This window comes from Ciconia boyciana, chromosome 5, assembly GCF_034638445.1.
Source record: "Ciconia boyciana chromosome 5, ASM3463844v1, whole genome shotgun sequence".
Lineage (NCBI taxonomy): Eukaryota > Metazoa > Chordata > Aves > Ciconiiformes > Ciconiidae > Ciconia > Ciconia boyciana.
In genome coordinates this window covers 11,098,739-11,115,907 of record NC_132938.1, presented here as the reverse complement: position 1 = coordinate 11,115,907, position 17,169 = coordinate 11,098,739, and the positions used below count along the sequence as shown (strand labels likewise).

Here is a 17,169-nt window from a genome sequence, read left to right as displayed (position 1 = left end):
CTTCCCAAAAACGTATAAATAAATATAATATTATTTACTCTGAAGAATTCACATTACAGAAAGGGCCTTTGAATTTCAGAGTAATTCAATCATTTTCAAATACAGATAACCCAACGAGACACGAAACAACAAATACAACACAGTGAAAGGGCTATTTGGTTCACCATGAAGACAAAGTTCTCACAAATAAATGCTGTTGACAGTGGAAAAATATCAGATTAATTATAGCTACACTCAATCTAGTTACATAATTTGGCTGATTCAAAATCATGGATGAATGCAGCTTTTAGTACAGAATTCCAGAAGGAAACAAAAGATAATCTAAGGGACAAAAATCATTGCAGAAGACTTACAGTAGATACTTGATTTCTTGAAGTAGTTACAGTTGCACTCTGTTTTACTGATGCACCTTTTTGTTTATCTGTAAACACTGAACATAAACATACCTTCCATAACTACAAATTTATAATTTCCCAAAGTAGTAATATTTAAGTGACAATGATGCACAAAACAGATTTTTTGTTTTAATATTTCTCAAAGATGTACTCAGAAAATAAAGAGTGAGCACATTTGATATCCCTGATACTTTTCAGTAAAGACCTATCAGAATCTCCCTCTCATCTTCAAGTTTTCCTAATACTGGCAATACTTTTAAAAGATGCTGAAGTTTCATTTAAGTTCTCCTAAATTTTCAGTTGATTTAGATCAAATAGCTTTTAAAATCTCAGCTAATAACTCAGTTTGTCATTCTTGAATTAAGAATTTAAACAAGAAAAAAAAAATTCAGCAGAAAAGACCATTGAAAGGTCATGTTGAATCTTTTCCAACCTGTTTCATGCATCAATTGTTTTCTAGACATTAACATAGCCTCCTTGTCTACTTCTAAGCAACTAAATGGCTCCTTTGAATTACATCTGCCTACAACAAATATACTAACCAAAGACTGAGCTGCAAACACAGAATCGTGGCCCTTTTTCACTGGTATATTGCCACAGAATCAGCCTACTGCTAGAATGATCCTCTATGATTTAGGCTTTTATAGCAGCTGGCAGCACATAGGATTGCAGTTTTACTTGTAATCCTTAAACTAATTAGCTGTGAGAATATTTAGATTTATATCTTTTTTCAAAAAGACAATTGGTTCTGTTTCCTAGAAAAATGACAAATCTGATTCTCCTCAATAAGTACCTCCATCTTTATTCTCCTAGTTCTTCCTCAAAGAGGATCTCTGCTCTAAGTCAATTTAATTTAACCACATCTAATTTCATTTTTAAAACTAAGTGTTCTATATCTATAAAAAGGTCTCCTAATGAAAGTGAACCTCTACTCTCAAGGCTGCTTACATTAATCTAGCATGTTAATTGTCCCAAAAGATTGTCAGCTGTTCAGTTGATCAACTTCTATTTTTCAAATTATTTTGTCCAGGGAAATCACAAATTATATCCTTTTAATATTGTCTCCAGAAATCATCACTTAAAACTGGAGATGTAGGCTCTGCTACTTTCTCATGTTAAAGAAGGGGGTTATCATAGCAGTATATATAGCTGCTGCACAAACTGCATCTGGTTTACTTATACAGAATATTTCTTTTGAATTAATTGCCAAATTCACAGAAGTTATTTAGAAGACACAGTTATCACAGAAGACATACACTATGTCCCTAAATGTGTGTGTGAATCTATGGCTGAGTGCAAGTAAAATATTCAAGTATTACTAGTCCAAAATTTCTTACAGCAACAGTAAAGTACTTGGTATCAACAGAGGAATTTAATCTTCACTCTTTAGAAACTGCACTCCTTTCTAGTTAAAAAGAATATATGCTATATGTGACACATCCAAATCTAATCACATTTACCTCACCTTTGCATCAACAGAAGAAACTAACCAAAATCAGGGTTTATGAAACTGACTTGACATCATAAATAAAGGCTTTTATGCCAACTTACCTCTACCCTTTGTTGGTTCTTTTTCATCTAGAACAACCCGCTGACCATCCAGATTAGATATAGGGACACCAAGATCAAGTGGTTCCTGCTCACCATTCTAAAGTCGGATCACAGTTTGTATATAATAGAGAAAAAGCTGTTTTCAGAACAAATTTATGCAGTCTGACATTATTTGAAAGAAAATGAGCAAAAGCATTTTTATGTTTCAGCATAGCCTCAATATATCTTTCTTCTACCATTCTAAAAATGTTTATTCCACTTGTGTAAAAGTACCTTGATTACAATGAGTGTAACCCATTTATGTGAGGAGAATGGTATTTGTGGAAAAGAAGATACAAGGAGAAAAAAATCATCCAATTTGCAAGCATGCACAAATACTCTAGGACCATTAGTGTGTATGTTCAGCTAATCATATTTTTCAGAGGAAGTCTGAGATTATTTTATATTCTAAATTGGTTGTACTTTGTTAATTTTGTAATTTTGTTAAATGAAGTTATCTTTACACCAACATGTTTTCCAGTTATTTTAAAAACATGCATGGACTGGTTCAGCCAAGACAGTATACATTCTAGAAATACCACAAAAGTAACTTTTCATTCCTTGATATTCCATCATAATAGAATAGAGAAAATGCTAGCCAAGTGTTTAGTAGTAGACAAGTTGAATCAGTCTGCCTCCACAGAAATTTTCTGCAAGGGGATTTGAGGCAACTTTCATGATTCCCAGGATAATGGAACGATAACTTTATCTAATCTCAATCAACTTTCCCTGGCTAATAATGGGAAAAGTTGAGCTCTGGAAGAAGCTAAATTCAGGCTCTACTATTTAGGATGTTGGATTTATTCTGAAGGAGAATATAAAACAGATGCAGATTAAAGCTTTGAGGTAGTTACTATTAAGCATAATGGTTATGACTACTATGCATTTTCATCTCAACATGTAGTTATAAATACAGATTTTAATGCTTAATTATAAGGATAGGAATAATTTCAAGGACTATCATACGATCTTCTCCAGACAAAAAATATTGCAGCTTGAATTACATCAAAAGATACTTACTAGTCTTGCCACAAGTTCATTAAGATTTAAACCATATTTTGCAACCACAGGCCTTAAGACCTCTGTTACTGGTTTGGTGGGTTTAGCCTTCAAACCAACAGATCGATTGATTGGAACAAGATCCAGCCTGAAACACATCAATTGTAACATTAAGGATGAAATATTCCAATAGACAAAATGTACAAAATATATAAAATCCGATCTACAGCAAAAAGTTATACTAGTTTACAGCTAGTGACCCTGAAACTTCACTAGCACAAATCTATCCTAACCTGAAGGTACAAAGCACTTTTCGTACAAATAAAACTTCTGCTGTTTCACTCACCAGAGCTGAGGAAAGGCATGAGCCAACCTAATGGCATGGTGATCCTCAGACCAATTAAATACATTCCATAGCACTTTCATCTTTACAGTGACATTGCTCTGACCATTCTGGTCCAGTAGTGCTTCCAAAGTGACTCCATACCTGTACCATAGCCTTGGATGCAAGAAAAATATTTCTTCCCACTTCCACAAGAGAGAATCACAATATCCTATTCAGTTACTTGAGATGGGTTTGGGCAGGAATTTTTATTTTTATTTTTAAGCATAGGAACAAATACAGAGGAATTCCAGATGATGCTAATTTCTGGCTAGATGCCACCATATCACAAAAAATTGCTGTAAGAGAAACTTACAAGCAAAAGCTGTAAAAGCAATTCAGTTGGAATTTAAAGGATAAAGACAGCCCTCTTCAGAGTCTAGTACACAATTTTATATCATTTCATCAAAATAGGAAAAAAAAAAAAAAAGAAAGAAGAAAAATTTTTTAAAACCCAAACAATTATTCCATTTACGTCTATTTCCCTGCACAGAACTGAGCCTAGTTTGGGGGTTTGGTTTTTTTTAATGCTCTTCATCTGTGCCCTGATTCCTCCATAACAGCCACATTTGACTATAATGGGACTATAGTATGAAAACAAGGGCAGGCTTATGACTAACAAAACTATCAGAAGAAATGTACTTCATCAGAAGAAATGAAAATTATTAGTGATTTTGTCGTCATGATTAAATGTAACCCCATCTTTTCTCTCACACAAATTACTTAAATACAAGATGTTTAGTCTTATTGACTTTTTCCTTCCACAAGAAACCTGAGTAACTGAAACTGCGTCTTTCATATTTTCTTTGAATACAACAGCTACTAAATAGAAATTATCAATTGTAATCATTAACTGGGAATTGACATAGAAGTGGCATACATTCAGGTAACCAAGTATATCCATGTAGTATTTGTCTTATGCCTGAAAATATTCCAAATATTTGAGTATTTTTGCTTATACAGTGTCTACTCACAGAAGGAAATAACGTAGAACATTTGTACATTTTAATTAACATACAAGTAACATATGGTACTGCCTACTTAAAGTTCCTTTTTAATTTGGAAACTCAAACTCACAGCTAATAAAAGACTGCTCAATCTCAATTTCGAAATTGAATGTGCTATACCACTTTCATTAATCTGAAGTACCCTTAAAGAGAAACTAGCCCTACTTCCTAAAGAAAAGTAATATAAAGCCAAAATGAAGAATGCCTCACAAAATAAATTTTATTCACTTCAAAAGTGCAACTCAATAATGTAACACAAACATTCTACTTCATTACTTTTTCCTGAAATAATTATTCCAGGAGTTTTCATAGCATTAGTTTGGAGTTTTAGAATTTAGGAACATTAAAACATTTTCTGGCATTTTGGGAAAAAAATAGAAACAGATTATTTTGAAAAAAACCTGTATACTATAAAATAATATTACATAATACTAAATAATGTACTGAATTCTGTTATACCCATATTAATAATAATATTATAACAGTGACTTGTTTAAGATTCAGGGTTATAAATCTATACTAAGATGAATTTTTATTTATACAATTAGCCTATACAATTAGGAACATAATTACAGATGTAACTGAATAGGAACATGCAATCAATAAATATAACCATTTAATCTTAAAGGCCTATTTTTTTATTGTTGCATTTATGATTAGACTAGGAGACTTGCAGTTCAATTCCCATCTCATTCTCGTGCTGCTTCAACCTACTAAACATGTGTCTTCCTGATGTGGAAGGTGCCTCTGGGCCTGCAGATCTGTTCTATATGCTTGTTCACAACTGCTTCAGCTTGAGCAGTTAGACATCATAATAATATTTAAATGTCCCTAAACTGGAACATTGGCATCAAGCTCCCACTTGTATCCAAGACAGCAATCCAGAAAGCTTCCTCTTGCAGCATTTAGAACTCACCAGGTGCTGCTCTACTCAGTTTGAAACATTCCTGTAGGCCCACATTTCTCCCATTGATCCTTACACTGGTTGCCCTCATCTGAATTACCTTTTAGAGGTACCCTAACCTCACCATTACCTGTAGAAGAAGCACGTACCAGCTGGCTCTAAATCTAAGGGATATCAGTGCCTAAACATAGGCAGGATATATAACTTAGGCACTTGTGTAACTCAGGGAATCCCCATGCTAAATGCATATCTCTTGCACAAGTGTGATTGCAATCTAAAGTAAAAATGGACTTTAATAGAAACTCAAACTGTGAGTTAACTGCAAGACATGGCAGTCAATCATTTTCAGTTACAAACATTAGGTCACCTTCCTTCTTCACATGAGACTCTTTGCTTGATACTAAGGCATATTTCTTCTAATGTGCCTGTACAATGAATGGTAACCTCAGATCCCTTAATGCTGGACTCTGGATTACAATCTAAGATGTTGCATTGCATGGCTAACTGGATTTTTTTACTGGATTCAGACAAATTATCTTCTGCATTAACTACTGTTTTGCTGCACAGGTAACTGACAATATACTTTAGTGCACTTACAAAAAGTAAAATGGAAAATAGCGTGGAAAATGCCAGAGGAAGATAGTATTTTTGGCTCTTACCGAAATAAAGTGCGTTTCTCTAAACGTAGGTCCCGAGACTCCAGGATGCTACTGTCTTGGTGCAATACAAGTGGCTACAGAGCACATCAGGAACAAAAGAAGAGAGAGCAAAATAATTTTAAAATATGTAAAAAGGAACAGCTCAGTGGTCAAAAAAATTTTTCAGATAACTCAGAAAATTATTAATAGAGGTTGTATGCATTCTAGTGGATATTAATTTACAATATGCAACACAATTAAAGTATATTTTATTTTGGCTAGTTGTGAGACAATGACCAAACTTCAACTTCCACTGTTGGAGTCAGCAGGTATTCAGGAACTCAGTGTTTTAAAACAAGCCTAGGTCCTTCAACTTAAATTATTACATAGAATGATGCATTAGAAAATATGGCAAGTTAACAGTCTTGAAAAGATTTAAAAGAACAGGCACATAACTGTGCGCATTCATTGATTTTTCTCATTGTAATCATCTAGACCGATCATAAGCACAAGTTTAAGACAATAAATGTTTCACATCCACAGCTTCTTTTTGAATTGGAGATACTTCTGTTGGAATAAGAGCCATCACCCCCCATGAACGTAGACTGCTGTCTTGAAAATTTTCCTCAATATTAAAACATGTACCTTAATTCTAGCATGAATTCATCTCACTCGCCCTTGAACAACTGAATGTCATTATGTTTCTTTGCTCTAATGAAGTACCATCTACTACAATACATTTGTTTTCTTTGTGGATACTTTCAATTAAGTACAAGCTAACCATTCCCCTGGACAAACAACATGGACTAGATACCTAAATTAACTTATAATAATAAGGAATTCCTTGTCAGAAGCTCTCTTCTGCTTTCTGTAATGTAGATACCACAACCACAGTACTCCACCAGTTCTTGTTTCACTAAAATTCTCCTTCAATTAATTAGCATTGCCAATGTAAAGCTATAGGTAGAACCAGGAGACACACATTACTATTGAGAGAACATAATTCCTTATTAGTAAAATAAGTATGAAAACCCTTTAAAAAAAAAGCACAGGAATACACCATACCTTATCACCTCCAACTAAAAAAAGGTCCACTGCAGCTATGTTAATGCCATGTTTCTCGCAGAGCCCAGATAGCACCTCTTTGATAGAGAATCCGGATTTAACAGCCATTTTGCTGGATGAACCATCTGGGAGGTTTATACAGCAGTATTTGGGGGATTTCTCTTTATCTGGTACAAATGCAGGTAATCTTGAGGCTTCAGACTTGACAGGAAAAAGAAACAAAAGTCAGTGCCCAATAGGAAAATTAGGAATATGCATAAACTTTTAGAGTCTGTACAAATCAAACCAAGACAAGAAGCATACTTTCTACCACATTTACAGTTTAGAAATCCGTCCAAATAGCACAAATATCAGATAAATTTAAATCCTGAAAAAAAAAAATATATCTAGATACATATAACAGCACTGCACAAATCTAAATGTATTTCAAGAACAGATTAAGGTTTAGACAGCGAGTGTATAAAACAGGTTACAAGATTCTCAAACTATAGAACAGAACTCCTAATCAAAAAGTGTAAGAATAAAATCTTATTTAGCTTCCAAATAGTTAAGGGTCTATACTCAATAATGACCTGCTGATGTAAAAATTACCATTGGCATATTATGAATCAACAATTAAGTGATGAGGAACTCCTTTAAACATCACGTTCCTCAAACAAAATTTCCTCTTCTTTTAACATAATCTGAATGCTACACAACAATACACCACAGATAAATTAAAATTTTAAAATACTTCACTTAATGACCATGCTTTTTTGTTATTAAAGGGAACAAAAAGTACAATGTCATAGGTTAAGGCTAAAGGACACAGCATTAACCTTTATTCTAGAGTAACAATAGAATAGTAACACTACTACTGAATATCAAAAGTATCTTTGAAAATTTAACAAAAAGCTCACTTATACTGTTTTCAACAGTCTTTTAGGGTACTCATCGTGCTTTTTCTCTTCTCTTTAACTTGCTGCTTCTCATCCAAATCACAGTAACTTTCTGACTTAATCAGTTGGAGTGGGAGAGAAAATAGGGGTTGTTGCTTTAGGGAGGCTTTGCATTTTCTGTTTTTTAAGATAAGACTTTTCTGCAACAGAAATAAACATGACTTTGCCATGCTTGCTTCCCTGATCAATGTTTGTAGCGCAGGCAAAATTACATAGTTGCTAGAATCTAGTCTACTAGAGGGATATCAAGACTACAAAAAACCTTTTTAAAATTTCCTTTTTTATATTATTCCTCCATATCAACGTAGTTAAAATAAATTTCAAGTATTAAATTTATGTTCTATTATTAATACTGTTTTAATTTTGGATTTCATTAGTTTTACACGGCGAAGGTAGCACCTGATGGTTAGAAATCAGTGTCTTCACTAATTATTTTCCTACATACTATGACAAAATCACAGTGTTTACAATGAAATTCCCTACCTCTCTTTTCTCAGATTTTAGGAGCAGAGTTAAGTCATAATGACAAGAGAAAAACTCACAACTTTAAAAGAAACAGAGAGTAAGGAAGCATGACAGACGCCGGTATCACAGAAATCAGCCTAACACAACTTGCATACAGGTCAAGCAGAGGGAAAGCTTTAACATGTGGTTGTTCAGAAGAGAATCTCAAAGCTCTGGTAGGTGGAAAAAGCTGTTTTTAAAGAGCTACAGTAGCTCCCTTTGAAAGGCAAATTTTTATTCTGGAAGATTACTGGCGCCTGAAGTTAAGACAGACGAGATGCAAAGGGTATCTTTCTGTTACAAGGACAAAATAAGAAGCAATATACGAACACAACCTATATTACATTTCTAGTATTCTAAAATTGCTTAATATTACATCTTGTCCTCTAACTGTATCACTTAAAGACCCTTTCTCAAAGCATTACTTCAAACAAATGACTTGACACTACTTAGAAAATTAGTAATTCACTGTTTTCACTGCTTCCCCACTTCATTACTAAGAGCCGGCCATTACCAAGTCAAGACTAGCAGTTGATGACATGGAGCCTTGTGATTCCCGTCTGTATGATAATCCATTGGACTGAATAGAATCTGTTTGTGGAAAGAATCAGCAATCAGTAAAAAGGCTTATTCTTATTATTTATTATAATACAGAAAGCTATTTAAAATATTAGCTCCTCTGCTCAGAAAAATAATTTTTTTCATTAAAGGAAAAAACACCAAATCTTCATACTGTTCACTGAAGCATGGAAAACCAAAACAGTATTTGGGCAAGTATTTCTTGGTTATGTAACCCTTGAATAACCCCACTTGCTTTTATATTTAAAAAAAAAAAAAAACCAAAAAAACCCAAAAAACTAAAAGCCTTTTTTTAATCTTAAAGTGTTTTTAAAAATTTAAAAATTATTCTACCTCTTCAGATATTTTGAAGGGAAATAAATATTTTTAAAAGTGCATGTATAGGGCTAGAAAACTAAAATCTAAGACAATCACTAGTCACTTTCAGAAGTTTAAGTCTATAATCTTAGCAAATGCCTCTGACGTCTTTTCACAAATGAGCGTAATGAGAACACTTAAACTATCCATGTGATCAAAGATGTCTTGTGGGTCTGGACCTTTACTAGAAAATAGAGAAGAAGAAACCACAGTAACAATATGGTCCAAATTTGGTGCTTCAGTGGAATTTCTCTATTATTTTTAACTCGATGGAATGAGTTAATGCAAAATTTTCATCTCTTCCTCTAGAGGCCATGTACAGGTGCTTTCATAGGGGAAGTCTTCCTTAAACTCTCAAAAACAGTTAAGTAACAAAACAGCAGATTACAAAGGTTTCCATAACTCTGACTCTTTTCATTTTAGTCAGGAAAGGTGGAAACAGGTAGTGAGTGTGTTCAAAAGTGAACATACCTGTGTGGTACTAATAAAAGAAAGAAAGGTAGGATAATGCAGATGGAGGAATTTTTAAATAGGTGTAACTATAGCACTATTTGCATGTACAGCTCCTGAACTTCTCTGTAAAGAGTTGAAATTATCTTACTATAAAAATAGTAGCGCTCTCCTTGAAAAAGCAATTGCCAGCACACAGAAATGCAGAGTATACTGGAAAGCAGGAAAAAAGTCTCTTGGAAGTCAATAAAACCAAATTTAAATATTTTCATACATTTATCTATTTATTTGTACATCTGCTTCCACAAAACTTCCAGTGATACTAGCCCCACTATGGTCTTCTGACTTGACAGTTTCTTTTCTGTCTGTCACACCCAAGGATGCACTTAGATGCAAACTAAACATGATGAGATTAGTCACATCTATTGCTGAAACAACTTTGCAACACAGTGGAACGTGAATACTCACCATTTGGATAATCACCATTTTCTTTTCTCTTCTGTGATTTTCCCAAACTCTTACTTCTTGACCATGAGAAAAATGTTCCCCTTTTTTTCTTCTCAGTGTCCTCCTCTCCTGACTCTTCATTTAAAGATCTTCCTGACTTTGATTTACCACTTAACTATCATCAAAACACAGTTAAATCATTGGTTGGATCACAGTAAGTGTATTATCTAAAATAAACCTTCCCACACTTCTTCCCAAAACAAGAGTGTGATGGTCAGGTTAGCTATCTTCCTTACCCCACTCACAAGTGTATATGCCAGCATGCCTCTCAGTAGCAATCAAAAAAAAAAAAAACCCCAGTGGAAACAAAAAGAAATACGTAGATGGAAGTGTGCTACTTGGTAGGAATTACAAAACGGTAGCTGGAAACAAGTCAGAGAGCTCCTGCAAACATGAAAGAAGTCTCCACAGCTCACCAGTAATGCCTAAGTTAATGTGGAAAAGCCATTTGCCTTGCTTTTAAAACACAAAATTTCATTTCTGTATTTCAGATATTTTTCCTAGGCTAGGCTTGAACATGAACTGCATTTAAAGACAATGACAAAGTATTGTTTAACATTTACAGGTATAATCAAAGTATTTACTAGTGCTAAAGAATACAAACATCAGGAATGTTTGATATTAAACTAAACTTGCTTTTAACAAGCTACTATTCTTAGATTATTAGAGTATTCCTTAAAATGCTACTTTTAAAAAGGTTCCTAGTCATAAAAATACATAATAGCAGATGGGCTAATGTGTCGTGATTGACATGAAAAATGCAAAGTTATAATTTACCCATACAGTTATGTAATACTATGGTGGTATTATCTACATGAAGAAAAAATAAACTCTAAATAATGTTAGGAGATCAGTAAGACTACAGGTCTAATTTTTAAGCAACTGTATCTGTTTTACACAGAATTATCTTAGTTCAGTAGGGGCTAAGAAATTAAAAAACTATCCTCTGCAAAGTTGAGTTAGATTAGGCTAAGCTTTCTCCAATAACTTCTGATAAAATGTCTGCTCTCAGCAAAGGTTAAAATATCACATCTTAATTCCAATACTCAATCAAAATAAGCTTCTGAAAATAATCCTCACTTTTATTTGTACATATATATTTAAATAATAACAAAGATTTAAAATTATATTCAGGAATTCAATAGCTAGAAATCTGATTCAAAGGTATGGATTAAAAAAAATAACTATTTTACCGAGTACATAAAGATTTTGTAATTATATTTGCCAGCACCACTAAACAAATATTCTAATTGTTTTTAATATATTAACTTTGATCTTCTAAAGAACTTGAAAAACATTATTTAAGAACATAGTTATCAGATAACAACAACACAAAGGTAACCTTTTTTGGTGTTGAGATATTGGACTTCTCTGAACTGATGCTGTGTTTAGAAGTGGGGCTGCTGGGAACACGCTGAGGATCAGGAAGAGGACGACCTTCTACTTCAGCTAAGATGCATTCTTGGTAAAGGGGGGATTTGAGAAAGCGAGTATAGCTATCAAACTTCATCAAGTTAAATATCTGAAATTAAAATGCAATGGATAATGGTTACATAAGCTTAAATAACACATCAGGCAAATGAAGCTATTTCACAACAGCCAACTCCCACAAAATTTAGGACATGGACCTGTAAACAGCAGCATGCATGACTTTTGTTTAGATCTGGCTAAATAAACTGCACCAATTTAAAATGAAGCATAATTTGATTTACTGCCTTAGCACAGGTTCAGAAAAATGCTATGATTTGTGCAAAGTGCATGAGAAGCTGAGATGCTGTAGAGTCTTTAACAACACCATCCTCATAGCCATCTTTTACTGCATTTATGCCTTTGTACATTCCATGTGAAGCGCATAGCAAGCTAGCCATTTAAAATCTTTTTTAAAGATTATTACATCAGTACTATATGTGACAGGATTAAATTATACAAGTGTGTTTTAAGGTAGCTGTGAACAAGAAAAAAAGTTTATGGTCTAAAACTCAGGAATACGATATAATCACAATATGCAATAGTATGCAATGATACAAGATACACAAGGTTAATTACTGATGTGGGGAGGAACAGAGAGTCCTTTACAGTATTATGTAATGTTCGTGTGCCCAATCATATGGAAAAAAAAGATCAGTATCTTCAGAAGATTCAATAATCAAGGTGCTATAAAATAAAGATCTTGAAAAAGAACAGTTTACATAAAATGTTTGCTCTGGGCAAGACCAACATTTATCTTTAACTACATAGGAAGGAAGCAGCTCTATACCAGGCCTGGAGCAAATGTCTGAGGCTAATTTAGCCAAAACTAAATTTATGAAAGTAAAAGGAAGAAAAGTTATTTCTTAAATGCTAAACAACGTTTGAATTTCTTGTTCCATTTTTGCGAACCTATAGTTTTAAGTGAATTCATACTTTTACAAAGTAAAATGTCTTCTCCAGTGATTCACTTGATCTGAAAAAACAGTATGAATGCCGCCTTCTTCAGACATGACAAATTCCCTATACAAGCGAAGCACGGTATACACCACCCAACTGGTTATGGCATTCCCAAGAGTCTACAGGGAAGTCCATCACTAAGCCACAGTGGCCCAGTTGCAGATGGAAATAATTTTTCAGATTGTGCAGAGACAGCCTTCTCAACAACTGTTAGCCCAAAGCTTTTCTGTCAAACAGCAAGATGCTGCAGTGTCACACAAACCTAATTCAAACTGAATGCCGACTTCCACATTCTTGCCTTGCCCCCCATGTGTTCCCATTCCCTCTTAGGTGCTACCCGTCGTGTTTGTTGGGCCCTCTAATGAACTGTTTTCCACATGGTAAGCTATGGAAAAAATACTTTTGTAGGGTTATTTTTGCCAGCTTAATGTGCTGAAACAGCTCAGCACAAAGACTAATGTGCCCTCAATGCAGTGTCAAAGAGACAATCCAGTGTCAATTACTCTTCCCACTTGAAAAACTGCTCACAAGGGGGAATCTCTCTCTCATACTATGAAAGATACAATCCTCTGACCACAGGTACACTGGCAAAATTCAAAGTCAACTAGTTTCAGAGCACATGTAGTCCTCAGGTCAAGGCTCAAAAAACTATTCAGTGTACACAACGCATAGAGCTCAGAAACGTTCCTTGCATTCTGTTGAACTCAAAGAATAACACTGTGGTGTATTGCCAAAACAGCATAAAATATGGAGGAGCAATTATCACAAGATATCAAAATGCCTCAATCTCACAGACTCATAGACGAGCTGCTGATACAAGGTTAGTTACTGGGGAAAAATGGTAAGTGCAGTCTGCACACACCAACACAAATGCAAAAAACAAGCTAACTGAAAAATACAAAATACTTCACTTGTCCTTGAGGTTTTCAAGGAAGTGAAATGTATAGAGGGTACGCTCAACAAATCACAATATTTTAAGCTAAATGCAATTTGTGCCCCCAAAATATAAGACACTATTTTACAATGCAGCTAACCTTAAATACCTTAAATTTAATACAGTTTCAGGATGAAAAACAAAGCTTTTCAGAGTTGTCTCCTGTCACAGAATCTAGCACCAAAAGAAGATTAAATTGTTATTCGATGCTAGGTAGTTCTCTGCAGTATTTTCCTTTATTCTTCCTAAGAGACACAAAGAGAGTTACTGCAGAGATGAAGTCTGCAGATTAAATATACTTAATACAGCAAAAACATTCCAACCTTTTAACTTTACTGGACAGAGTGATGACAGCTTAACTACTTTTTCTTGAGCTGATCATCATCTGTCCTACTACATTGCTAGCCCACTCTACATCCCCCAATTTCCTACATTTAGCATTATTATCGTAATTTACACATGTTAATGATTTCTGCTTATTGGAAAAATCTAGCAGATGCTATTTCTTGTTCTTACAAATGAGAAAGATAAATATAGCTTATAAAAGCATAATTTGAACTTTACAAGTAAACAAGAGTAGAAAAAATTACATACATTTATGCAACTCTCCATGAAGTAAATATTTTATTCTTGTTTTAGTATCTTCAAGTGACCTACACTGTCTTGCATCCAGAAACACTCAAAATACTTGTTCTTATTGTATTATAAGAAACAGTGAAACCCTAACTAGATATTTTCGCAACATCCACACTGTCATATTACAACACCTCTAACAACAGGCTCAAGGGCAAATTTGTCAGGCTATGGACAAAAAGCAACTTCCAGCAGCACTCCCAACAGACAGTGCTTGAGAGCTAATGGTTTCAGCAGTGCTTTCCAAGGCACTTTCCCACACACACTTCTGCAACTCCACTGCAGCCTTACAGCAACACTCCCTATTCCCCAGCATCATATAACACTCGTCGGAGGACCACCACAGATCAGCACCCTTGCACTCTTATGCTCAGTGCTGAAACCTAAAAAAATCTCGTGAAAGACCACAAATGCAGAGCCTTCGTATTATTAATATGGTGTCACCACCGTGAGCTGAACTTTGAAAGTCTGCGGGTGTGTTGTGCTAACTACACACACCTACAGTTCTGTGTTCCCGAGGTCATACCACCCACCAGGACCACAAAAGCAATCCACTGCAGAACCACCATTTAGTGAAACCAAGATATTAAGGGCCATCAAGGCAGTTGATTACCCAGCAGCAACCTCAGCCAGTACCTCATTAGTACCTCAACTGGCACACCTAGGTCCAAGGACGCTTACTTTGGCAGAAGTAACTCTCATCCTGCTTCACCTAATTTTTCAGTGGGAGGAACAGGCCTGATTGAGGGATGTGACAGGAGAACTACAGAAGCATTGACAATTTGAGATAAACAGGTTAGGTCCAGACAGGCCACGTGGCTGGGATTAGACCCACAGCAGCACTTCACATCAACATTTTTACCCACCGTATGAGCCTTCCAACCTAAGGACATTTTCAAAGAAGGAAGAAAACCTGCATCAGCCCAGCCACCAGACTCAGAACAACATCTGCTCCACCAAACAACTGGGAGAGGATGAAGAGGAATTCAGGCATGGGCTCCACAAAGCCAAGATGAGGAATGCATGAAAAAATGTCTGGGAAGATAGTGGCTGGTAATTCCCACAGAAGCCTCAGGCCTTGGTAGGTGCATGGAGGGTAGCTGTAATGCTAGAAGCTACCAGACCAGCAGTTAGACCTACCTTTCTACCTCCACTTCGCAGATGGAGGAAGATACTATAACCCGCCTGCTCAGATTGCCCCAAAACCATGTGATCTGAGGTTGCACGAAGACTAAGATTGTAACCTGCTTCATTTATGCAGTTAAAGCTATAACCTTGGTTTCCAAACAACATGATCTCAAAATTATTTCTACTAATAAATTGTTAGGGTGGGAGAGTTACCAAAGAGATTACTTAGGAGAAAAAAGAAGAAACTTAAATTCTACAGAAAATGTAAAGTGTATCCTGTTGTTACATAACTGTTCTGTTCTGAGCATCAATAATTATTTAAAATACATCCACTTCAGAGGTCTTCAGACACCAACAGTTTTAACAAGCTCTTTGTCTGACAGTTCTATTAAAGCATAAGGGAAGGACTCCTTTAATACAACAGACATATTTTACAAACCACTTTAACCAAAATTAGACACTATTTGTGTACACAGTTGTCCACTAAAGAAAAGAATGGGCAACCATACGCAAACACCATATGCAATGGTGTTGCAACACATGGAATTATTTACTTGTACTGAACCTTAATTTCAATAATAGTATTTTTCAAATTATTTTTTAGTTAAAGGAAATTTTCTACACATATGCAAATGTACAGAAAAAACAGTCAAGCAGCCTTCCATTATACAGGCTTTTTCTATTCTGCTAACAGAACCTATATGATCTTGACTTCAATGTCTTTTTGTACACAGTAAAATATACAACATGTGAAACTACTTTTATAGATTTTAAAGTACTTCAGAGGAAAAGATAACAGACATAAATGTAGAGCAGTCATGTTTTCTACGGTTACCTGAAGTTGCTGTTCCTTGAACATATCTGGATGAGGAGAATTGAGGATATCATCTGCCAACTGTGCCTGGCTATCAATATTAACTGGGGTTGTAGCTTTGCTACACAAGAACTTACTGAAGATCTCCCGAGCTCTGTAAGAAAGCTACAGAAAAGAAATGCTAAATGTATGTTTGCTTTAAAACCATATTTTTAGACAGGCATTTCTTACACTGATATATTCCACCCAAAATGCAGGCATTCCAGTTTCCTTAATACATAAGCATTTTTCATGTAACAGCTTTTGTTAGTTTTAGACATATAAATAGGGTTTTTCCTTTAAAATTACAAATATTCATCAAATATTTCTTAAGCAGTAAAAGTTGCCATCAAAATAAAAATTAAAATAAGCAAACTATGAAAATAATAGAAGTGAAGCATATCAAACGCTGTCTTACAAAGGAGGGTAGATTTTTTAGATTTGAGACCTTTCACATAACAGTTACTATTTAAATAAATCCTCTAAGCTTCAATTTCTAGGAGTTAGAAAAAGGTAAGTATATATATTAATATTTATGGTCAAAACCATTCATGCTCTATTTTTAACTTGTTTACTTTGAAACACCCACATTCTGAAAATGATGAAAAAAACACCAAATTGAGCTCAGAGCCCTGAAGGGTGGGGTGTTCAGAAAATACGTTGTTCGAAGACAGAAGAAAGTAGGGAAAAAACCTCAGTGGTCCACAAAAGAGCAAAGAGGGACTTGCAAGATGAAACTGTTTCCACAGCGTAAACCTGACTAGATTTGGCCGTGGTGTCGACAGAAGTGTTGCCGCCTGCACAAAATTCAAAATTCACCAAAACTGCCTGACCAACACAGGACTGTCTTAAAAGGATGAGATGCAGATTCTCATAATT

The 17,169-nt window shown here is 34.9% G+C and overlaps 1 protein-coding gene across 6 annotated transcripts in view; it reads right to left on the bottom strand.

The window, feature by feature from the left end:
* The window catches only part of RGS12 (regulator of G protein signaling 12), a 94,846-nt gene that overhangs the window by 20,345 nt on the left and 57,332 nt on the right, over positions 1-17,169 (bottom strand). For 5 of the 6 annotated variants that reach the window (XM_072862261.1, XM_072862262.1, XM_072862263.1 and 2 more), the window contains 9 exons: positions 16,273-16,416; positions 11,658-11,837; positions 10,277-10,430; positions 8,937-9,013; positions 6,981-7,181; positions 5,937-6,010; positions 3,006-3,132; positions 1,947-2,043; positions 354-430 (listed from right to left, as the gene is read on the bottom strand). In XM_072862261.1, the coding sequence (XP_072718362.1) occupies positions 354-430; positions 1,947-2,043; positions 3,006-3,132; positions 5,937-6,010; positions 6,981-7,181; positions 8,937-9,013; positions 10,277-10,430; positions 11,658-11,837; positions 16,273-16,416 (1,131 nt within the window). The remainder of the gene's footprint in view (positions 1-353; positions 431-1,946; positions 2,044-3,005; positions 3,133-5,936; positions 6,011-6,980; positions 7,182-8,936; positions 9,014-10,276; positions 10,431-11,657; positions 11,838-16,272; positions 16,417-17,169) is intronic. The other variant, XR_012042629.1, reaches the window with a different exon arrangement.